Here is a 25,064-nt window from a genome sequence, read left to right as displayed (position 1 = left end):
AGCACGTCTACAGGTGGCCCTATTTTAGTCTTAAATGGCCTTAAATGATCAGGAAACCTCCAGAATCCTAATGACGTGTTCCTGTGTTTATTTATTTTATATATATATATATATATATATATCTATATATATATAATTTATATATATATATAGATATCTATATATCTATACTCTATTATTATATATCTATATATATATATATATATATCTATATATATATATACTGCATATGCATTTGTTATGGTCTTTAGAGGTTTTATAACTTAAATACTTAATAAAAAACATTAAGACAGCTTTTTTTCCCTGAAATGTCTATAAAACTAATCAGAAATGTGTTATTTATTTTCCCCTCCATCCAGACGTCACGGATAGAGTTCGACCTTCCGGACTACTCTGTCCGGCGGCGCTACCAGGACTTCGATTGGCTGAGGATAAAACTAGAAGACAGCCAGCCGACCCACCTCATCCCTGTACGTCCCAAAGCTCCCCGCAGCCCACTCTGTCCCACGTGACGCTCCTCATTCACCCCCACCCCCCCACCCCCCTCTCTCTCTCTTGTCTCCAGCCGCTGCCTGAGAAGTTTTGATGAAGGGCGTGGTGGACCGCTTCTCGGAGGAGTTTGTGGAGACGAGGATGAAGGCTCTGGACAAGTTCCTGAAGCGCGTGGCGGACCACCCAGTCCTGTCTTTTAACCCACATCTTAACGCCTTCCTGACTGCCAAGGTAAAGCAGCAGCGGACTCAGACGCTGATAAATCATCTGGTAGTAGTGGTCCAGAAAGGAAAGCCGTCCGCCCGTATATCAATGTAGGGCAGAAAATTGCAGCAGTCAACTATAGAACATCTTGAACAGCATTCTCCGCATGTATAAACCAAACAAAAAACTTTAAATAAGTTCATTTGTTAATGTAGTGGAATAATCTCACGCTGGAAAAGAAAAGAAAAATCCCACCCTTTAGTTTAATCAATTTGTGTGGTAGTTATAAGGCTGGACGTATAGAAAAAAAAAGCATATTGATAAATTAGAGATCATATTGATCGATATCGATAATTATCAACAAATTCAAAACATTTATACCCGTTGATTATGCAGTTGCTTAGCGACCTGTTATTAGATACAGAACTCACAAACACTGAATTCAAACCCAATCCTTTATTCAACCAACTTTTTACCAAAACTGCAAGTTTTAAAAAAGAAAAACGCGTGCTCTCATCTCTTTAAAGGGGCGGAGCTTGGTGACGGCCTGGGTCTGCGTTTGTGATTGGTTGGGAGGAAGAAATGACTGTAATATTACGTCTTACGTTATATATAATTATATATTGCATTATAGCCTATAATGTGTTTTATATATTATATACACATTATAGGCTAGAATGCAAAAGGAAGGAAAACTGTTATGAACTTTTTATTGACCATTTTATTTTTTAATCATCGATATACGTCTAATCAATCAATTATATTGTCATTGAATTACCATCCAGCCATAGGTTTTAATGCATACTTAATTGTTGTTTTACAAAATCACTGGAACTGGCTCCCCAACCAATTCCTATGAAATAAATGCATGTATTTTAGTCTAAAACTTTATAGACTTTTTTTAAAAGTTCATATAAGTCTCTGGGAAATAAGGATGTAAGTATTAGTATAGTATTAGTATCCTGACCCCCTTTGGTCCATTAGTTTAGTCACTCTTCAAAATGGAAAGAAAGAAACCATAACAGAGTAACGTAACGCTTGTTAATTTGCATATCAGGAAATGACTATATAGGAAATGTATTTTAAAGTAGTGCAACGATTTAAAACTTTAGCACACTTGGACTGTGAGAAAGTTTTTTTCTTACCACACGTCAGGAGGGACAACCAGCTCTGAAGTTCAGTTGTTGCCATAAAGAGTGGTCTCTGTTAGACGCTCTCTGCTATACATGTTAATCTTTTCTTTGGAGGGTCGGTCATAAATGCAAAATGTGCGGCATTCGCTTAAATTTACTGGAGCTCTTTTCTGCAATTTTGAGCTTTGAGAACCATCATTCTTGCAATAAACACTCCCAGGGGGGCGTAGAGTAAAACGAAAGATCAACGTGTGGAAAAGCACACTGTTAATTACTGAGTTAATGTAAATCGATCAAATTAATACTGAATCGATGCCACTGTAATAAAAGATGAGTTATGCGTTTATCATCGGCATATCCCTACGGGTTACCCTGACAACCTCCGCCTCCGTCCCTGCAGGACCTGAACAAGCGTCAGGGTCTGGCCCTGCTGACCAAAGTGGGGTCCGTGAAGCACGTGGCGGGAGGCTACAAGCTGCGGGCGCGGCCAGCTGAGTTCTGCGCGGATGGGCGAGTATTTGGACACGTTCAGCCAGAAGCTGGGAACCATCGATCGCATCGCTCAGAGGATCCTCAGGGAGCAGTCAGGTATCGGGAAGACGCAACCGACTGGGGCTTAGCTGGAAGACGGACCAACTAGGTCCGTTATTGATATCCGACTAGGAAGAAGTCTGGAAATGATGTAAAAGTGTTCAATAACTCTCTGAGGTATTTTAATGAACAATCAAAAATTCATTTTAAATACAGTTTCCGTTTAGAATGAGCTGGGAAATGTGGCAGCACATCATGATGCGGGCTGGGTCAGGGAAGCTGATTAAGGTTGATGGGAAGATGAATGCTTAAATTAGAGCAACGCTGGGATGTAAAACCTGTTAGAAGCTTCAAAGACTGGAGCCAAAGTTCACCTTCCAACAGGACGATCCTGAACAAAAACATGCATCCAGAGCTGGTGGAACTAAGCTCAATATGAACAAGCAATTCAATTTTGTTTATATAGCATCAATTCACAACACGTCATCTCAAGGCACTTTACAAAGTCAAATTCAATCAAATCAGACAGATTGGTCAAAAAGTTTCCTCTCTAAGGAAACCCAGTAGATTGGATCAAGTCCGACAAGCAGCATTCACTCCTGGTGAACCGTAGAGCTACAGGGAGAGTCGTCTGCATTGTCCATGGCTTTGCAGCAATCCCTCATACTGAGCAAGCATGAAGCAACAGTGGAAAGAAAAACTCCCCATTAACGGGAAGGAAAAACCCAGCAGAACCAGAACCGGGCTCAGTGTGAACGCCCATCTGCCTCGACCCACTGGGGTTACAGAAGACAGACAGAGACACAACAAGAGAGAACAAAAAAGCACAGAAGCACACATTGATCTAGTAATCTGTTCTACATTAGATGGTAAGTAGCGGGTGAGCCGTCTTCCCTGGATGATGTCACAGCTAACAGAACGCCAGACCAGGTGTAGCTATTATGAAGAAAAAAGAGAACAAAAAGTTAAAAGCTGAAATGACGACAAGCAATGCAAAACTGGAGAACAGTAGAAATCAGTAGAGTGAGAAAATTAGACCCGATGTCCTCCAGTAGCCTAAGCCTATACAGCACAACTATAGAGGTAGCTCAGGAAACATGAGCACTCTAACTCTAAGCTTTGTCAAAAAGGAAAGTTTTAAGATTAGTCTTAAAAGTAGACAGGGTGTCTGCCTCACGGACCAAAACTGGGAGTTGGTTCCACAGGAGAGAGCCTGATAGCTAAAGGATCTGCCTCCCATTCTACTTTTAGAGACTCAGAACCAACAGCAGACCTGCAGTCTGAGAGCGAAGTGCTCTGTTAGGAACATACGGGGTAATCAGAGCTCTGATATATGATGGAGCTTGATTATTAAGGGCTTTATACGTTAGAAGGAGAATTTTAAATTCTATTCTTGATTTTAAACAGGAAGCCGAAGGGAAGCTAAAATTGGAGAAATATGATCCCGCTTGTTGATTTTCATCAGAACTCTTCTGCAGCATTTTGGATCAGCTACAGAAGACTTTGAACTGCATTTTGTGGACTTCCTGATAGTAAAGAATTACAATAGTCCAGCCTTGAAGTAACAAATGCATGGCTTAGTTTTTCAGCATCGCTCCTGGACAGAATGTTCTAATTTTGCCGATTATTCTGAGGTGAAAAAAGGAAAACTCTGGAAACCTGTGTAATATGGGATATAAATTGCCATGTCTTGGTAAAAAATACACCAAAAAGATAATAAAGAGACAAACCTGTCCTTCACTTAGCGCCGATGTGTTTATCTGCAGAGAGCCGCTGCAGCTCGACTCCTGCGTGACAAGTGAAGCTGTAAATACGTGTGAAATGTTCGCCGTCCCCCATCTGTTGAGTTTCGATGCAGCCCTGTTACCACCTAGAACAGATAAGACGGCAACCGTCTGAAGCCGTTATCTAAGCACGTTTTCCTTTTACTCCCCCCCCAGAGTACCTAACAGAGCTGCGCGAGTACGGCGCCTGTCTATTCCAGCTGGGCCGGGTCAGAGGAGCAGCTGCAGCGCCCCCTGGAGGGCGTGGCCGGCTGCGTGACCACGAGCTGCGGCGCTCTGGAGGATCTCAGCGACAACATGAGCCAGGACTTCCTGCCGGTCCTCAGAGAATACGTTCTCTACATCGAGTCCATGAAGGTAAGGCTGCGGTCAGACTGGAGCCGGCAGCGGGGAAAGCACGCCAACCGTCCATCCGTCAGCTCTTAAATTCACCAGTTTGTGTTTGGTTTCCTTTATTACTATATCCCTCGACCCCATCGCATCCCTTTTAAACAAAACACCCACGCTTATCCCCACCAGGTTCCCCAGGTCCACAAAACCCAGGCTGCCTGGTTCAGTCGACGCTTTTATGATCTACCTCAGCAACTCTAGAGGGACAAAGATCAGCAAGACAGGCATCTGTTAATGCTTGCAGCTCAGAAAGCATAATGGTTTGGTAAAACTAGGAGATTCCACAGGTTTTTACCAACAGTTGTTAGTTTTACACTGCAAAAACAGAACTAAAAATAAGTAATATTGTCTTGAAATAAGTGTATCTGTCCTTGATTCGAGCAGGTAAATAAGACGATCTGCCAATGGAATAAGATTTTTGCACTTGAAGTAAGAACAACTCATCTCCGTCATCTTATTTCAAGTGCAGTGTATCTAATTATCTTATTTTAGGGGTGAAAAATACTCATTCCATTGGCAGATAATCTTATTTACCTGCTCAGGTCTAGGCCAAAAACACTCATTTTAAGAACATTTTTCTTATTTTTAGATCCGTTTTTGCAGCGTATGGCCTCTTGTAACCAGGAATGATGAAAGAGTTGAGCAATGAGGTGAAATTGCAAGTTCTGACCTTTTTTTGGGACTAAAGTCAAATAAGTTTCCTTTTCTGACAAAAGATAAAGGAAGACAGGAAAAAAAAATTTTTAACGCTTCAGAGTTTTCTCCCGCTGCCTTTCAGTGCCGGAGCTGCATCACCTTTGCTCCCTGACTAGACAAAAGCACCAGTGTGTTTTTTTGTTTTGTTTTTTTTTTCATTTATTTTTTGCGTGCCTCATGTCCTGTCCGACTCCTAACTCAGCAGACCTGCCTGCGTCTTAACATCCGTCACGCGCCGTTTCTTCGAGAGTGCGCACATTAACTTGGAAGCTTTCCCTCCCCTTGCAGAACGTTTTGCGGAAGCGAGACCAAGTGCAGGCGGAGTACGAGGGCCGCCTCGAAGCAGCCGTGTTGCGCAAACAAGAAGACCGAACGCCGGTAAGCAGCATCCTTCCTTCCTCTCACTTCCCAAGTGTTCGCTTTGAGGAGGCTCTAATCGGCTGATGTCGGATCTGTTGCACGTCTGGAGAGTAAAAAACGTGTGTGTCTCAATCTTTTCCCCCCGCTAAAACCTCCCCTCCACACCGCAGCTTTAGATCTTGCTAACGAGTAGCGTCGAAAGCCCCGGTTCCCCCTGTAGCTTTTAGTTTTTCTCTGCTCCGCCGCAGATTCCTGTGGAGGTGGAGAAGTGCCAGGACAAAGTGGAGTGCTTCAATGCCGACCTGAAAGCAGACTGGGAGCGCTGGCAGAGGAACAAGAGGCAAGACTTCAAACAGCTCCTCACGGGCATGGCCGACAAAAACATCAACTATTATGAGAAGGTACGCGGGCCGAGGTCACGAGCTGTCGCTGGAACTTAAAGGCAACCCCAGATGTCGCTTTGATGCATTCGATTCACGTCATAAACCGCTAACTTCTATTTTCTGATTTTATGTCACAACCAGCACAAAGGTGTGCGTAGTTCTCAACCGGATAGTAAATGATATGCAGGTTTTTGAAATCCTTTTATCCTATATACCCCTAAATAAAACCGGTACCTTTAGAAGTCATCTAATCTAATCCATCTGTGCGTGGTTTAATCTCAGGATAAGTAAGTAAGTAAACTTAGATTATATAGCGCCTTTTTACAGGATGAAAATTACAAAGAGCGTCACAATAAAAACAGCCATGAAACAACACAAAAAGATAAAAAAACAGCATAAATGCGACATCATAGCATGAAACTAATTAAAACTAGTTTAAAGTCAGTCAGAACAAGTGCACTGCAAAAGCAGACTATTTGCCAATGGAATAAGATTTTTGCACTTAAAATAGAAACAATTCATCTCTATCGTCTTATTTCAAGTGCAGGGTATCTAATTATGTTATTTTAGAGATGAATTGTTTTAAGTGCAAAAATCTCATTCTATTGGCAAATAGTCTTATCTACCTGCTCAAATCAAGGAAATATACACTCATTTCAAGACATTTTTACTTATTTTTAGTTCCCTTTTTTTGCAGTGTGGGTCTTCAGCTGCTTCTTAAAAGAATGAACAGAGTCAAGACAGCGGAAAGCTTTCCTTCCACAGTCTGGAGGCCACGGCTTTTAAAAGCCCGATCCCCTTTGGCCCTGAAATTCGTTCCTGGAACCATTAACAGTCTTTGGCTGGAGGATCTCAGACTAGGAGAAGAGGAATATGGTTGTAAAAGGTTGGTAATATAAGCTGGAGTTTAGCCACTCTGGGCTCTAAAATTAAAACTGTTAAAGAATTGACCTGCTGTGGTCACCCCAGGTTCTTTTCCTGATTAATGTGGTGTTTCTATTGTAGACTTCTGTAGTAATAAAACGACTCTTGAAACCAAACTGTATTTTACCATATTTAATCTAAAAGGCCGCTTCAGTACTGGACTCTCGTACACAACAACACAACGGGCAGATTTCCGGACGCCAGAGAGAGCGCCGCGTTCATTCCTCACACGGACATTAAGTAGGACCCATTGTGTCCACCCATTCAGGGGCGTAAATGGTTGGATATCAGTGTTCTGTTCATCACATCGGTGGAGAAGATCGTACTCTAATGCAGACGTGTCCAAGCTGACACATGTTCCCCTCATCAGTCATTCTGTCCAATCCAAGTACGTCAGCCTGTGTCTCCAGAGTCTGTTGTCTGTAACTTCCATGGTAACTGCCTTTCTCAGTCCAGTCTCCGTAATCTCATTAGTTCGTAACAAAACAAACTCTAAAACGTACCGGTAGCCAATGTTATGAGATTAAAACTGGGGTAATTTATTTTTCTTATCTCGCAGCACCATAATGCACTAACTGCAGACGGCCATGATCTTTGTTTCTCAAACATATAAAAAGGCTGTTAGTCAAGACGAGATGACACAAAAGCATGAATAATCATCTCTAATTCAGACTTTGACACTAAAAGTTTGAAGCTTAGAAATATTTCTTAGCTGAAAGAAGTGTTTTTTGATCAATCTGCGAGAATGACTCTAGTGACATGGCAGAATCAAAGATGATGTTGAGGCTATGTACCTTTACTTAAACTGACGGCCCAGCGATCTTCAAACTGCTTCTGACCCACAAAATACCAGCAGACACAACACTGCAAAAACCGGTTTAAAAATAAGTAAAATGTTCTTAAAGTTAGTATATTATCCTTGATTTGGGCAGGTAAATTAACATTATCTGCCAATGGAACGAGTATTTTTACCCCTAAAATAAGATTAATTAAATATCCCTCACTTGAACATAAGATGAATGGAGATGAATTGTTCTTATTTTAAGTAGCAAAAATCTTTTTCCATTGGCAAATAAGTCTTATTTACCTGCTCAAATCAAGGACAAGATACACTCATTTTAAGAACATTTTACTTATTTCTAGTTCCGTTTTTTTTTTTGCGGTGAAGAATTGGATCACAGTCAAATAAAGTTGCATCAGATCTGTACCTTTCTTTATCCGGTGTAAGTAAATCGCTTTACCTTTTTTTTTTACTGTTTTGTGTTTAGTTTCATTTCTTAAAAGGATCACAAGACCCCATGCTTGTTCTTCTGCATCCTCCGTGTACTAGAGAAACATTTGCACAGGCTCACAAGGATCGGGGGGAAAAAACAAAAACTTTTTGACCTGCATGAAAAACGAATTTGACGTTCTCGCGGACACGCTCCATTCAGTTTTTATGCTGCGTTGCAAAAAGAAACGGTGACTATAAAGTGTGACTTAAAAAAAAGCAAATGTCCTCTCTCCGCAGTGCCAGGCGGCATGGGAGTCCCTCATAACTCTGCTCCAGGAGAAACAGACTGAGGACAAAACGAGTGAGACGGAGCTGAACTGAACTGAACGCGAGCTCTCGCCTCACGCTCACCCACGCAGAGGAAAGACGGCGACAAGACGGCGGCCTCCCGCTGCTAAGGCCCGCCTCCCGTTCTCCCCGAGAGACGATGACACGGCAGGCAGCCGCCTTCCACGCGGACGCGGCCTGTGAAGGAAGAAGGTAATGAGTGGTGCGTTTAAGGTCAGCTGGGAAACTAGACAACCTTCTGTACAGAGCCTTCTCTCTTTTTTTTTTTTTTGTTGTTTTTTTTTTTCTACGGACTTTTTCTACCTAATACTTCGGATTAACGGTCTTTTTGTGTTGTTGCCAACGCTGCTTGTGTTTGTCTAACTCCGTTTGTGGAGAGATGCCTTTTCCATCCGCCCTCTCCGCTTTCACGCTGAGCCAAGCGGAGCACCGAGGACCCGAGGTGCCACAGTTCAATAAACCAATAAGTTGGTAAATGAGTATTTATGAGTTCAATAAAATTGTGAAGAAATAAATACGTTTATTATTTAAATGATTAGATGCTTTATGAAAAAATGATTAAATGAGAAAATGGTTGATTAGAATTTGAATTCGTTAAATGTTAAAAGCATTCAGAATTATTTTGGATTTAGGTATTTCACAGCTTTTGCCTGTTCAATTTATTTTAAGTCAAGCTATCCAGTGGAAGTCACTGGGCAGGGCGGGGCCAGGCGCTCCGACGCATGAGGGGATTGGTCCACAGACGAGTTGAGTTAACCAATCAGATGTCAGAGTCCCATCTAATGGGCCAAACTGACAGTTTCAATTATTTCCTGATCAAATGTGGAACAAGAACATATGATAAAACTGAATAAATATGGAAGTAGTTATATATAATATGAGTTGAACTGCTCATCAATGAATTCATCATTCATTTTTTTAAAATTATATATTAAGTTATTGCCACGTTTAAAAAAAAAAAGTATAATTTTTTTGAGTTAATGCACTACATTTTTATGTGGATCATTATATAGGTATATAAATGTTTATTTACCAAATACGAAAATCTATTGGAATGTGGCCTTTTTTTGCCCTCAATGAAGGAGAATTTGAAAATGTTTCCCCCCACCCCCCCCCTCCTTGCTAGAAAGGGAAACTCTCTGAAACAGTTATGCCAAAAAATTAATGAGACTTAATATTTTCTTCTGCTGTTAAATAGTAATTGAATTACCGAAGAGTCAGAAGAGTTCTTCGTTTTGCACGGCTCATTGCAGGAATAAAAAAGAAAAGAGTTTAGACATTTATCCCATATTCTCTTCCAACACCGGTTAAATCAGGGCTGTGGTGACAAAAGCCATACATGCAGTTTTACATCAGCTTTATTGATGAGTGTCTAACAGCACCCCCTAGTGGCGGGGCTTTTAACGGTTTCATTTCTCATTTTCCTGTTGGATTTTGTTGTTGTAATGAGCATTTAAAACCGCAGTATCTTGATATTCCAGCACTTCTTCTAAAAGCTAAAGGTGGGAATCTTGAGCAGGGTGGGATGCGGCTTTGGAGGAACTTTGAAGGAAAAAGTGACCGCTTTATAAACAATAATAAAAAAGAAACAGTTCAGAGCTGGAATAGCTGAGTCATTCCAAATTGCCGATGCTTCGAGCGTAAGGAGGAACTCAAACCACCCGATTTAAAAAAGTGGATTTTGCTCCAGACAAGCAATCTGTTGCAGAACCTACGTTCATGGCGATGCCTCCCGTCCTTCACACGGTTATTTATTAAACAGAAACGGCGTGAAGCCGTCATAGTGTTGACTTTGTGGACACGTCTCCAGAGCTGTGACTCAGTGGGGAAAACATCTGAAAACTCGGAAGCAGCCTGGCAAAATATCCCAGTTTATGTGTCACACATGTTTTTTTTTTTTTTCTTTCTCATTGAAGGGTATAAAAAAAAAGAAAAGCCTTTGCTGCCCACAGATCAAACCCAGAATTCATGTGATGGCTGTCAGCCACAGGAGGAGGATGAAACCTGCTGAAAATGTCATTATTTCTGCCCTCCTCATATTCCCCTCCTCAGCTGTGTGTGTCTGGGTCGCTATGACTTGGCATTAAGTAGCAAAAATGTGACCAAGGATTTCAGGGCAGGCTCAGCCGTGTGAAATCATCCCGACACCACATTCACTTTTAGCTTCGGTCCATTGTTGCACAGATGTAGCCTCAGATAGTTTTTTTTAATCTATCTGGTGAAAGAAGAGATTTTCACAATAAAGGTACCTTTTTTTTATTTTATTTTTTGAAGCTGATGCCACACTGCTGGGCCTGCCTTCTTTGCAACCAAACTTAAAGGGACGGCTTGGTGTCTGCAGCTTTTGGATGTTCCCAGCTGCCTTTGTTTTTTTTTTTTTTCGTCCCTCATTCTTATTTGTGTTTCATGAGCTTTAAACTTTAAAGCAGCTACCGGTACTTCTTTAATCGTACTGCCAGATGTGAAAAAGGACAAAAAAAAAAAAAAATGAAGGAAAGTAGATTTGATTCTGTTGGCCATATAAGGGCCAGACGGAGAAGACGGTCCAGGTAGCTGAATGACCCGAGGCAGCTACGACGGGGGGGGGGGGAGAATATCCAAACACAGTATCTCTTTATTTTGCTGGTAACGTTTTCTAATACTGCTGTATTAAACCTCTTCAGTTATCGGCATCCCTGGTGTTGATTTATAAAGAGCCTTAAAACAAGCGGACGGCAGTGATGATCTGAAAAGAACCGGCGTGAGTGAGTGGTGTGGCCACTCTTTGCCTCGTTATTAGTTTTTTTTTTTTTTTTTTTCTCTCTGAGCATCGTGGCAACATGAACTTGGGTTTAATTTCTCGTGAAATGTTGCAGCTATTTCTCCGACTGTCGATGCGGGCAACTTGAGGAGAGTAGCTCTTTTCTTCCGTGCACATTTGCTTCTCTTGAATGCCGTGTTCTCTCGTCTTTCCCATTTTGGAAAAAAAAGTGATTTGGAGAAACGGACCTTTTTTTTTTTATGGTGAGTCGTATCCATACCTCACCGAAGCAAACGGCAACGGTTGCTAAATTAGAGGTTTTTTTTCCGATAAATGTGGAAAAACTATAATTTGAGTTGTTGCATCTATATTATGGGAATTGTTAAAGGGGCTATAGTTTTTGTAAAAGCCTTTTTAAAAAGAAAATTTGGATTTATTTTTTTTTTAAAACGGGTGAGATCTGCAATAAAAGACGAATTTGTGTTCAGGCTTTCTTACATTTCTCTACCAGGAGTGCCGATAAATGTGGCGGGGGCTGTTATTGGGCAGAAAAGGCAAATTAATCGGTACTCCGAGGTGTTGACCTCAAATCGGGGCAAGCAAGGAAAACAAAGGTAAGAGTTTAAATGTCTAATCTTAGTTATTTTAACCCCCCCCCCTCTTCAGTGAGAGGCGTCGTCTATTTAAAATATTGGAATAGTAAAACAGGTACTTGTGCATCCGAAGAATGGAAAGCTGGTTCGGGTTGATCTTCTGCATCACACAGGCCCGGTTCTGCTCCGTGCGTTTGCTGATGTCTTTTTGTTTGTTTCTGCACTAAACGTGTCTGTAACTACATTTCACTTGGTTGCTGCAGATGACGGACTCGCGTGAAGCGAGGCTGGCTTTGTGTTTTTTTTTTTTTTTTTGTCCGGAGCATCCAGATCGATCCCAAAGGCGTCTTTGGTTCAAACCGATTCAGGTCGCGTGTCCCTGCAGGGACGTCTGAGCGGGCGGTTTGGGTCGGGGACGTTTTTTTTTTTTTTTTTTTTTTTTTTTTTAAATGCTCTGTGTGCTCCTGTCCTTCCTGTGTAACCTCAGCTGTGCAGATGAAATCAGATCTTCAGGAATCCAACGTGCGTGGAAGTCAGAGCTTTCACCGACGTGAGTTCAGATCTGGTTTTGTCCGTCTCCTTTCCGCCCCAGTGTGCTCTGTTTACGTCCCCGATTGTACATTTGAATGTTAATAACAAATTGTTATAATTCTTATGAATAAGCTTGTATACTGATGTTTTTGATGCAATTTATCTTTACCACGTTTTTTTGGATATACTGGACCAATAATAAAGAGGATAAATGACGATTAATATGTTTCTGCTGAAGGTTGTTTCTTTTTTTATTTATTGAGAAAAGCGAAATATTTCAAGAAAGATGGAGGTAAACAAGGACTGGCTGTAAATCTTTAAAACTTTATTTTTCATCCACATAGACATGTGTGAAGATAATTACATGAACAACCCTGTTGTGCATCAGTAAGATTATACAATTAGAATTAGATTCAGTACAAACAATATATAGATTACAATGTAAACTGCTGCAATAAGGATGCTGTAATAGACATTTTCATCTGATTTCTTAAGTTGAGTGGGTAGTTTCTCATAGGAATTTTTTTTTAAAAGTGTAAACAATGGCTTTTTCGTAATTTGAGTCGAAATAAAGACTTCCGTGATCATGTCTAAAAAGTCAAGTGAAATCTAAAACGCACAAGTTTCAGGGTGTGGACGTAATCGATTGTGTTCAGTTTAAAAACAAGGCAATAAGGCATTTTCATTCCATTTACTATAAAAATATGTTATAATGTATTTGGTTAAAGCAGTACATGAAAGCTGCAGCCAACAAAAGCCTAATGAAATAGTCGCTCCTAAACTGTCTTTGCTACCAGATGGTTTATGTGTGACTCGAACCAACAGTTGGATTAAAAAGCATCAAACCTGCCACCTACCGTCGCATTTAACAGTAAATGATTTAAGCTTCATCACTGAATTTTATGAGAAACAATTTCCAACTATTTGGAAAACAAATATTTGAACAAAAAGAACTTGCTTTGGCCCATTTTTAATATTGATATTTGCTTCTATTGAACCATACGGGCCTTTTCCAGTATGGTGATGGACCCCGCCTCTCTCCTGTTTCAGTTTTGTCTCTATAGTGCCAGTTCAGAACACGTCAACTCAAGGCACTTTACAAAGTCAATTCAATGAAACCATTCAGACGGATTGGTTGGAAAAAAAAAAAAAAAAAGATCTCCATCTCAGGAAACCCGGCAGATTGACTTTGCAGCAATCTCTCATAGCGGAGATGCATGTAGCGACAGTGGAAAGGAAAACTGCCCTTTAACAGGAAGAAACCTCCAGCAGAACCAGGCTCAGTGTGAACGCCCGCCTGCCTCAAACGACTGGGGATGCAAAAAGAACACAAGAGGACTGATCCAGGATTACTTTCTATGTTAGAGAGGGTAATGGCAGACTTGCTCCATCTGTGGTTTTGTCTAGGAATGAAAAACAGCCAAGCAGAAAGGATCTGAGCCAGTTTTCTGGACAATAAGGGTCAGCGTCAGTGACTCCTGGAGAAGGGCAGCTAAAGGCGATGGAAACCTGAAGCTGTCAGGTAAAGCACAAACCAGCCAGAGAGACAACTTCAGAATTCGCTATTTATTTACTAAATTTGTTTTCAAAATGATAAGTTGACAGAGTTCCACAGAACAGGTCAACCACAGACCAACTTGGCCCTCCCCAACAAGACAAGAAGAAAATTCCCCAAAAAAAGTAAAAAAAAAAAAACAAAGCAACTGGACTTGTTTTCCGTAGTTGAAGATGTTTCGCTTCCTCTCCAGGAAGCTTTCTCAATTCAAAAAGTCTGGAATAATGATGAATACCAAGCTATATAGCACTGCCAAAACAGTTTTTTACTTTTTTTTTTTTTTGGAATGACCATGACCTGGATGACTGAGAATCTTCACCGACAAGAAGAAAACTTAAATAGCAGAAAGGGGAAATACCAACGAACACTGCTTAGAATAGCACTAATTATCAACCTATAAAAACATATATTTGGGTTAGGACTGTCTGCCCAAAGTAGAAGAACAACAGAACAAATAATAAACAAAATATTCCACTTGGTTATTTATGTTTTTTTTAAGGAGAAGCAGCAGCTGGAGTCTTTCCGTTGTGGCGCTCCTATCACTAGTACCTCAAACAAAGACACGCTATTCTGTTGCAGATTACAGAGTAACAGACTCACTCACAAGTTAACTGAGTGCACTCCAAAGAGTGGACTAAAAAGTCAGCTTATTAAAACATCAAAAGGTTTTCATTGTGAATCCAAATCTAAAATAGCCTGAATGGAAAATGGAAAGAATGGGGGAAAATAAACGGCATTCAGTACTAATTCGGCCTCTGTGTGGCAGCAGGAACGGCTGTCGCAGAAGCCCAAATGGAAGATTACTTAAAAACCGTAGACACATACAGCAAGGCACTAGTTATTCATACCCCTGGCAGATTTAGGTTTTAAGCCTTTCATTTTTCCCCAGAGCGCTGCTTCTCACCGGAAGTAACATTCATGTTTTCCACTGGCCGAGTCAGATTTTTTACACTTTAAGTTACTGACTCAACCTGTTCAGAGTTACCCAACTGTAATGCCTGCTTCTAGTTGGTAAATCTACCCCACAAAGGGATACAAAGGTGTAGAGCCCGTAGCCTACGATGGTAGCGAGTAAACAGAGCGAGAGTAGAGGAACCGACCCATATGACGTCCCCAGTTGTTCTGATTCAACTGCTAAATCTCCAAAGTGTTGAAAGCACAAACCTAACTGGCTGATGTAACCGTCCGTGACACTTTATTCAACCTTTGACATAATTTAAAAAAACTGTAACCCTTTTTTTTTCCCCCCAGTCATTTGGGTTTGGCATATTCGTCACGTAAAGTGTCGTCAGTCCAAACAGGCCTTTTTACGAAACTTACTCAAGGCCGCGTCGGCAAAGTCGGCGGCCCCGTTTCAAGCGTCAACATTTGAGGAAGTGACACGTTTGCGTTTTGGACACTTTGAGTCTCGCTTCCCAGTCGTTCTGAAACAGAGTCACTGCTGGTGTCTTCTGCGCTGCTCCTTCAGTCTCCCAGAATCCTCACGTATTGTTGCTTCTGAGCCGACCTGCAGCCCACGATGCTGGGGGAAGGACACGGAGAGGACGCTTGAGAATATGAATGCATCAGAAATGGTTCTCACAGGGGGGGGTTCTGGGTAGCGTACCTGATGGGAATCATCGCCAGGACTGTGAAGATGCTGGAGACCAGAAAGACTAAGCCTGGGAGGCTGTTCAGGGTGTTCTGGTAGATCTTGGTGAAAGTGGGAATGTAGGCTACGCCGGCCAACTTCAGAACCATCTGCAGCACGGTGAGAGTGGTGCCTTTTGACGGAAACCGAAACAGGACATATGGGTAAAACAAAAAAAAAGCCTTATTAAAATAAATGAATGCACAATAAGGCCATTAATAATCTTTATCGTCCGGTTGGACATGGTTCAGCTCTGCTCTACCAAGATCACAGCACAGAGTCAGTGAGTCAGCGACATTTAAACAGCTGTTTACTCTTTATGGTGAAGCCATGAACTGGATGGACCGGCATTTCAGGACACACAGGCTTTCCAGTACATGACAGGCCTACGCTTTTCTTCTCTAAAGCCTCAAAGATCACATGTGCACGACTTAATCTAAAAAGGCAAGTCCTGCTATCTCTGCAGAGATATTTTTATTTCTGAAGAATCTCTGACCCATATGGATTATTGCTCTGTTTGCTTTAAATGAAACAAATTATGCAACAATAGTTTATTATTTCTGTTGCAGTGCATAGCTGCATTAAATCAGGCTTTGAGAGGTGTGATGCAGTGAATAGTACTTAAAAAAAAGGTCAAGAATGAAATTATAATTCTAGTTTTCTACATGCAAACAGACTTTGTGTGTTTTTTGCTGCCATCACTTTTAGCGTTTAACAACAGGTGGGGAGCTTACCACAGGAGGATGCAGGAACCTGCTGGGAGACCAGAGACCTGATGGTCGGCATCGGGATGAGTGCAAAGAGGTTTAGTGAACGGGCTGTGGAGACAAAGTTGGATCTATTATTATCTTTCCTCTTGCTTTGGAGCTAATGCTACCTACTTTCACCCCTAATCGTAGATGCAGCCTGTTCCGCCCATGTTGTTTTCAGCCCATAGTTGAAATTTATTACTGAAATAAATTCACTTTTCAATGATTTTCCAATTCACCGAGATGCACCGAATAACTGCATGGATGTATTCGGGGGGAATAATGTTGCATTTTTGCTTGCTTACAAAGAAATGAACCGTGTGAATTGTCTGTGCTGGAGTTATTTTGATGGAGAGTGGCCAAATGTCCTTCAAGATGAGGAAGAACAAAGATATAAAATAGTAATTCTGGTTCCACATATTGATGTCACAGATCACAGCCCGTCTCTGTCTATAAAGCCCGTCTCCCGATGCCGTTAAATTCCAACTTCTGCGGGTCATCTCCAAATAGCTGCCAAAGGAGCTCAAGGACAAGACGAAAGGATTTGGACCTGCCTGAACTGGGCTACAAGAAGATCTGCTGATGGCTAGGTGAGAAGGACACCTAGACTTTTTCCTTCAACTACAAAATGGTGTCAGCTTTTAGAGGCGACGGTCCTGCAGGAGGAGCAAAAGCTTCTAGTTCCCGCGTGGTAGCGTGGAGAAACCTGAAGGATTCAGAGCATTTCGGTTCAGATAGGTGGGACAAAATTCCCTCCGGAGGCATGTGAGCAAACCTGGTGACGCAGTCTAAAGAAGTCCTCACTTTCCAACAAAGGTTTTTCCACTAAGACCCAAGACATGTTAGGCTGAAATAACACATCGCTCAGTTAAATCCCAACAAGTTTTTACCTTATGACAACATGAGATTTGGTAGAGACCACATCTTTCTATGCGTTAAACTGAAAGGACCATTAAAAACTAGACGATTTCCTTTTGAGCACAACTATAAAAATTACTGTTGCATCCCATTTGAGTCGATTGTCGCATCCAACATGGCAGCGCCTCGCATCAACCGAAAGCTGAGATGAAAACACGTTTATTTTTACAAGACTAAGTAGTAAGAGTGCGTCTAAAATCAATATTACACGTAGCAGGCTGCAACTCTGAACCGAACAAATTAAAAAAGTGGTGCTTCGCATGTGGAAAGTACAGCTTTAAAGGACGTTTATAAGAGGTGCTACGAACAAAACAACAGCTTTCCTGGACGTCAACATATTGGAATCCTGACTTATTGTTTGTTTTTTTACTTTAGAATCCCGACTTGTCAGACTGTATTAACTGGAACCCTTTTTACTCTGGGCTTCCCCTGTTCCCAGCTCCTATTTTCAAATTCTGAGGCAGATGCAAAGCAGCATACTGTAAATCTGACAGTACTGCTGTAAGCCTTGAGCGCTGCCAGACAATATAAGAATTAGAAGACTTTATGGCTTCAGGTTGCCGGTCCCTCTTCCTCTTTCCAGTTCCTGTATTTTTGAGGAAACGTGCAGATAAACAGATAAGACCAGGGGCAGAATAAAGGCACGAAACTGTACAGCACGACTTCTAGAAGCCTGGAAGCAGAACAGCGTCGGCACCGCACGCGGCCCCGGTAGGACGCCGCGGTTCTGACCCAACGCGCTCCCGTCTCACCGATGTAGAACATGGAGGTGGTGGTGACGAAGGACATGAGGTAGATGCCCGAAGCGAAAGACAGCATGCCAATCAGGATCATGGTCTCGTCGCAGACGTCACATCTGCGGAAGACGATGACGCCGACGAAACTGGTGATGAAAATCATGCAGCCCGCCGCGTTTCCGTAGCCCACCTAGAGGGAGAGGGGAGAACTGCGTTTAAGTCGATAGACACTAAACAGCCTGGCAGATAAACCTAGCAACAACAAAAAAAAAGAGTCAACAATTATAAATGAGATTAATGTATGAAAAAAATAGCTACTTACTTGTGCTGCAGTCCAGCTGAGCGGCGATTTCAGCACAAAGGAGCCCAGGATCTCTATAGCTCCGCCCACGGCGAAGTCGTAGAGGAAGGCTGCCGCAAACAGGAGAACCAGGTTCACCACGTTCATCCCCGCAAAAGCCTCGACGAGACGAGTGTTACGGGAGGCGTGAGACAGGAGGTGGTAGCTTTCCTCAGAGTCCTCGCTGTTCCCTCGCCTCACCTTTTAATCGGGACGGAAAGACGAGAATTCGGTTCAAGTGGGGAAACGTGGCAAAAAAATCTGCAACCGGAACCGGCCTGGAGCGCTGCGATTGGTGCATCTTTAGCTGCGCTGAAACTTTCCCCAAACATTGTCACGTTTTGCCGCATTGGAGCCACAAACCTTTTTGTATTTGAACTGGGATTTACGTGACAGACCGACACAAAGGGGGCGCATGGTGGAAAACGATGCAGAGTTTCCTGCTCTGTGAAGGGCTTAGAGCAGGGATGTCCAATAATCTTACTTAGAAAGTAATCAGGGGCCACAAAATTAAAATCTTTTTTTTTTATCAAGATGGCAAAAAACTTTTTTTTTTTTTTTCATTTTAGATGCTCAATACACAAAATAATTTAATGAAAGAAGCAAAGGAGTCTGATTTCTAGGGAAGAGGATTAGGGCCATTGAAAAAAAAAGTCTATTCAATTCTGACTTTTTTTTCTCAGAATTCTGAGAAAAAAAGTCAGAATTCTGAGATGAAAGTCAGAATTCTGACTTTTTTTCTCCAAATTCTGACTTTAATCACAGAATTCTGAGAAAAAAGTCAGAATTGAATAGACTTTTATTTTTTTGAATGGCCCTAATCCACTACCGTAGATTTCTGTAGAAAATGCGTCTGTAAATCATTTTAGATTTGAAAGATAAAAATACAGTTTCGCCTAGCAAACAATGTCCTAAACTTTTTGGGTTGATTGTCTTTTTCTGTTTGTTTGTTTGTTTGTTTTTTTTGTGTGTCTTTTCAGCAACAAGAAGAGGATTAATTTAGGCTCATTCTTGCTTTATTTTACAAATAAATTTGTAATTTTATTTTAAATAAATGGGTAAACCCAAGCCTGCCTTTTGGTAAAACCTTTGTGGTCTAAGTTACTATTAACTTAAATTAAAAGCAAAAGTATGGCTGGTGATTGAGGGCCTCCCAGAATCTTTCAGAGGGCCACAAATGGCCCCCGGGACGCACTTTGGACACCCCTGGCTTAAAGGTTTGTGAAAGAACATAAGTGACCAGAAAACAAGAGCTCTGTTGAATTCATCATCAAAACATTGAGAGGTTTCTTTCTTCAACATGGACGTGGAAACTGGTCAGTTGATGGCAAGATGAGCGGAGCCAAATCCAGGGCAACCGTGGAAGAAAACCTCTCAGAAGCTGGAAAAGACTGAAAGCTGTGGCAGAGATTTACCTCCCAGCCGGAGAACCACCCTAAATATGCAGCCCGAGCTACACGGGAATGGTTCAGGTGAGAAAATGGCCCAGTCAAAGGCCAAAGACTTAAATCCTGGTGTGACTCTGTGGGAAGAATTGCAACGATTTCCATTCGACCCAACAGCTCTCAAAACGACTTGCAGTCTTGTAGCTGTGTTCTGCGCACTATTGACTGGAGGGGGTTGCTCCGCTACTTTAAAATGTCACATAAAACGGCCATAAAATACATTTTGGTTTGTGGCTGTAACGTCGGAAAATAAGGGGGAAAGCTAAAAGGATATAAATACGTTTGCGCTTGCCTTTTTACCAAAAGGGACCGACTGTATCAGAAACAGAAAAACAGCCCAGCTTAGTTATTATCACCATGGCGGTGCAGGAACGAATCAATAACCGGAATGATTTACTGACCTGCAGCAGGACTCCAGAGAATACGAGGCAGAGGAAGTGCAGCAGCGTGCTCACACACAGCAGGATGGTCCCGTTTCCCAAACTGAAGCTGTGCAACTGGAACAGGTGACCCGACACCAAGCTGCCCACCAGTCCTGTCAACCCGTACAGCAGCTCCACTCTCATCATCACCTGCATGGCACATGAACACACACACCCCAACTATAGATGACTGAGGACTTGAAATCAGTGTTTTCGGGCCAGAGGAACAGCTTTAAAGCCAAAGATAAACACGACTGTTTTAAAGTGCCATAAAGGATCAGTTATTGCTAGAATACGGGGATCGTCTCACATGATTTGGCTCGACGCATGCTGTATGTGAAAGTGAAAATCAAAAAAAAAAAAAAAAAAAAAGAAAAGCTTGCAAATGTTGCAAAAAAAGAAAAAAGCAAACTAACACGTGACAAAAGTGAAGGAAAAGTGATGGCTGTGATGGAAAAGGACAGATAGGAGCTGAAAAGTTATTAAAAGTTACAAAATAAACGTCTGACTTGCTAGTGAACCTGGTCACGCGTTCGTTCTTCCGCTGCGCATTTCCCAAATAGAATCACAAATAGTTACAATGGAGATAGAAAAAAATTCTGTTTTTTTAATCGTGTCTGGTCTGAGTCTACAGGTGCATGTCAGGTTTTTATTTTCACTAATTCAATTCAAAAGCTCAAACGTTTATTGATTTATTGCACACTGAGGGATATAGTTCAGGTTTTTATTTATTGCTGTTACTTTTGATGTTTGTGCAACAAAATACGCTCGTACGTACAAATTGCACAACAAAATAAAATATTTCTAGAACCACAAAACCTTCTTAACCCCTGTAAATAATGATTTAGTTTTACAAATATACACCATATAATGCTTGGATGTGCTGTGGAACCAAAATGAACTGTATTTCTTTTTTTTAGGTTGACGAATAAAGAAAAAGTTTAAACTTTTACAAGGAAAATAAATCTTTCTCTGATAAAATGAGGCCTGCTGCACAGTAAATTTATCTGAGTAAAATTTACTCAGGAACAGATAACATTTGGTCCCTCTGTGGGGAAAGATTACTCAGTTTGTGTATCCCACTTAACAGAAATAAACCACAAACTGAATTATGAGCTAAATGATGTAAAAGGACAGGAAAAAAATCCTATGAACAATTAGCATTAATTTGGTAGAAGAATATGCTGGTTTTGTATAAAAATGAAGCAACTGTCAAACAAACCAATATATTGTCTATAAAGAAATAAAAAATAGTTATTGTTCCAGATAATAAAAGAGCATCACCGGAGCCTCGGGTTGCAAACCTCTGTTATAGTAAATTAAAACTCCAAATTCAGTTTCTCGAAAAGATCTGATTGATAAAAGAGGATTTTTAGGACAAAAACATAATTTTATGGCCATGTACTGGCCAACAGTCATGGAGAAAAATATGGAGGATCATAGACTGCTCACAAGAAGACTAATCCACAAAAGGTCAATGCTAAAGATGCTAGTTGTTTACGGAGTACTGTGTTAAAAAAGAAAGTTTGGTGTAAGGAAAAACTGTGGCGGGAACAGGAGCATAAGCAGCAATGACAACAGCAGCCCTGTGAGAATTTTAGAGGAGTGACCAAAGAGTTTGGGTCAGAGGAAAATGTTTTTGCACACGAGTCAAAACTAGATCTAAACATGGACCACAGTGGAATGCTGTTTATCTGCTCATCGCACACTGTCTATTTCCCCTGCATTGCTTACATTGTTTACATTCCAACTGTTTACATAAATCACTCATTGTGTGTTTTTCCTTTTTCAAGCTGTACGCAAACGAAATTTCGTTCTGTACGCACTTTATGCTTACAAAATGACAAATAAAGTTGTCTAAGTCTCTATCTTCAGAGGTGATCCTTAGATCACCTGTCAGTTTGACAGAGGGCAGCTGTAGCTACTTACATAGCTCACCACTGTCAGGGTGAATGGGTGAATAACTAAGACTGTAGTGTAAAGTGCTTTGGAGGTTATCAAGACTAGTTAAAAGTGCTATACAAGTACAAGCCATTTACCATTTATTCGTGCTACACACAACCCTGCACAGGCAGCGCTGTGATGCAGAAGAGATTTCAGGCTTGTTCTGACAAGAGCCTGAAATCTTACAATCTGACAATAAAGAAATCCTGACAACTGCAACATGGACGTACCCAGGAAACGGGCTGCAACTGTCACCGTCCCTTTGTACAGAGACATTAGAGGCTGCTGACCTGAGCAAAACATGCTCAGAGTCCTCTTTTTTTATTAGATCAATGCTAGTTTGGGATTTCATATGAAAGGAGGTGGTCAAGACTATTTAAAGATCCTGTTGGTTTTTGCTCTATGGATTTTTATCAAGCACCATTTTTAAAGCCTTCCCTCTGTTGACAAGCTTTATGGGGCTATTGATTGCATTTCCAGCAGGATTTTACAACTGTCCAATGTAGCAGTGCATGGTTTTATAACTAGGCTACAGGTGAGCTGAGCACGGCTAATCGCCTTCAGGACACCCTATGCTGGTGCGGCCATTTATGCAAATGACGCCTCGGTTCAGGATTTAGAACTGATAGCCCAATGATGAAAATAAAGTACCCATCATCGGGTACTATGTTGGGTACTTTATTTTCATCATTGGGCTTTGCTTTTTGCTTTTGCTTCACAATCCTTTCATGGCTGTGCTTTATCCCTGTCGGCTGAAGTCATTGTTCTAACATCTTTTTTTCCTTCCACTTAACTTTCCGTTGCCGTGTTTGTCCACAGCTCTGTGTGAACCGCCAGCTTCCCTATCAGTGGCAATTTGTGGCTTATCCACTTTGTGGAAGGTGACAATGATTGTCTGCTGGACGACTATTTTGTAAACTTCTCAGTTAGTGTGTACTGTAGCATTTCTTTAATAAACGCTACATGGCAGTGTTTTTCAAAGTGGTGGCCTTCTGGAGGCACTGGGGGGCCTCTGAAAATATACTTAAATGCTTTTTAATTCATTATTATAAAATATAACTTGTATTAATATATCATACTGAGTTGACAGACTCGGACGATTTAAAACTGAACTTTGAGGCTCTTCCCCTGCCTAACTATGTAAGAAAAGACTATCCCTCCTGAGCTGACGAGGCACTGAAATGGATTCTCCCTTCTGCTTGTGTGAGTCCGGCTTTTAAACTTTGAAGGAACTTAAGACAAAACGCAGAACACGTTTACTTTTTGGACACTGACAGGGGTTACGCCCCTGCTCCCTCCCTCTACACGCACATCCAGCCTAGAAGAGGTTTGATATCTTTAGTTCTTATCATCAACAGTTTGTTGAAAAGCTTGTTAATCAGTGGGAAGATGACACAATGTTGAGAACATGCTATAGTTAATATTCTGATGCTAAACAAATGTAACTATTTGTGAATAAAAGTAAAATTTATTTATTTATTTATTTTACATATTTTGCGTTGTTGTTTGTGGGTTCTGGCCAGAAGCTAATGCTGTTCATGTAAAACTTTGGAGACACCTGCTGTATGGTGCACGTTTTATTGGTCCCTTTAAGGCCTTGTATTCTAACTTTGAGCGAATTTACTTTTCAAAGGTATCCAAATTGATTCAAATACACCTGAATTATCATTAACATGTAATATTTTTAAAAGGAAAGTCAGTCAAAATGGACATGTCGCATAATGTTTATCGCGGTTATGTAAAACGATGTGTACAGTTACGCGGTCATAACTGACTTAAGCAGTTTTTTATTATAATTTTTCACGATTGTGTTGCCCACTGATAACAAATAAAACGTTTTTAGAGGGAGGGAATGAACAACAGGTAGCCTTTCAATAATATAGCATAAATTAAATTTAAAAAAATAAAATCCTACTTTATGCGCTTTATGCGCTCAAACCACCAACCTTGGAGCGATCAGCCGCCGTGGAGCCGAGCGACGCCAGGGTCATGATGCCGGGCCAGTAGGCGCTGAACCCCCCGGACAGCCCGAAGACCACCGCGGCCGCCAACATCACCTTGAGCGGAAGACCGAAAACGACCACCAGGAGCAGGGCGCACCTGGACAGCAGGTACCCGCTCAGGGGCACCACGATGGGCGCCCTCCTCCAGCCGCGGTCGCCGAGTCTGGCCAGGAGCAGCGCCGGGATGACGGACGTGAGCTTGATGATGAGGTTGTAGGTCATGTAGAAGTCAGTGATCGCTCTCTGCTGGCCCTCCTCCGACGGGTGATCGGGGTCGGTGACGTTGGCGCATCGGTCCTTCACCACCATCTGCAACGCCGTGTCGAAGAGGGTGCTGCCCAGCTGCTCCAGCACGATGATCGGCTCAATCTGCCGAAACACCGCGAAGGCTGCTGAGCACGAGCCCGGCATTACCATGCTTGTGGCTGGATTTTGTTTCTTGTTTTTTTTTTCTGTTTGTTTTTAAAATGGCACCAAGACAGCGTGACGGGTTCTCGTTGCTGCTCTCTTATGGAGATGAGAAGCGCGTCGCAGAAGTAACCTGCCCCTGATTTTGGAGACGGGGAGGGACTCTGCGCGCTCATTTCCTCATCTGCTCTGCGTAATCTCCATGCTCAGTCAGTTTCATTGGATGTTCCCTAAAATGCAGGGAAACCACCTCAAATGTTCATGAGTGCGCGGTCCTCAGTATCAGGGGCGGATCCAGATTATTATTTGGGGGGGGGGGGGCACTAACAAGTATTTTTACATGTTTTTATTGGCTCTTTAACCAAATAAGATGGCCCGCTGTGTTCATCTGACAAAATCATTGCTGTGTAATATGATAGTTTTCAAAGTTTGTGTGATAAACGTTCGCACGAGTACTGTATTACCGATCAGTTTACGGTTGAACCATTTTAGTTTGTCGACGTCTTCAGTCTTTGAATGTTGCTAAATACTGCACTAAATACATATTGTGTTGGATAATCACCCCGGGGACCTTTCGCTAAAGCAAATACT

General features: G+C 41.7%; 1 protein-coding gene and 1 pseudogene across 1 annotated transcript; one reads left to right on the top strand and one right to left on the bottom strand.

The window, feature by feature from the left end:
• Positions 1 to 308: 308 nt before the first annotated feature.
• Positions 309 to 8,973, top strand: LOC118564016 (annotated as a pseudogene).
• Positions 8,974 to 15,327: 6,354 nt separating this feature from the next.
• Positions 15,328 to 24,717, bottom strand: LOC118563916 (thymic stromal cotransporter homolog). The gene is made up of 7 exons (XM_036140123.1): positions 24,009 to 24,717; positions 20,098 to 20,268; positions 18,234 to 18,452; positions 17,927 to 18,101; positions 16,242 to 16,325; positions 15,484 to 15,640; positions 15,328 to 15,399 (listed from the first exon to the last, which is right to left on the bottom strand). The coding sequence occupies exons 1-7, from the start codon at positions 24,480 to 24,482 to the stop codon at positions 15,342 to 15,344; spliced, it is 1,338 nt and encodes a 445-aa protein (XP_035996016.1). The 5' UTR covers positions 24,483 to 24,717; the 3' UTR covers positions 15,328 to 15,341.
• Positions 24,718 to 25,064: the final 347 nt, after the last annotated feature.

The sequence above is a fragment of the Fundulus heteroclitus genome, chromosome 8, assembly GCF_011125445.2.
Source record: "Fundulus heteroclitus isolate FHET01 chromosome 8, MU-UCD_Fhet_4.1, whole genome shotgun sequence".
NCBI classification, from domain to species: Eukaryota; Metazoa; Chordata; class Actinopteri; order Cyprinodontiformes; family Fundulidae; genus Fundulus; species Fundulus heteroclitus.
Note: the sequence above shows the minus strand (reverse complement) of the source record. Positions and strands in the feature narration are given on the sequence as shown.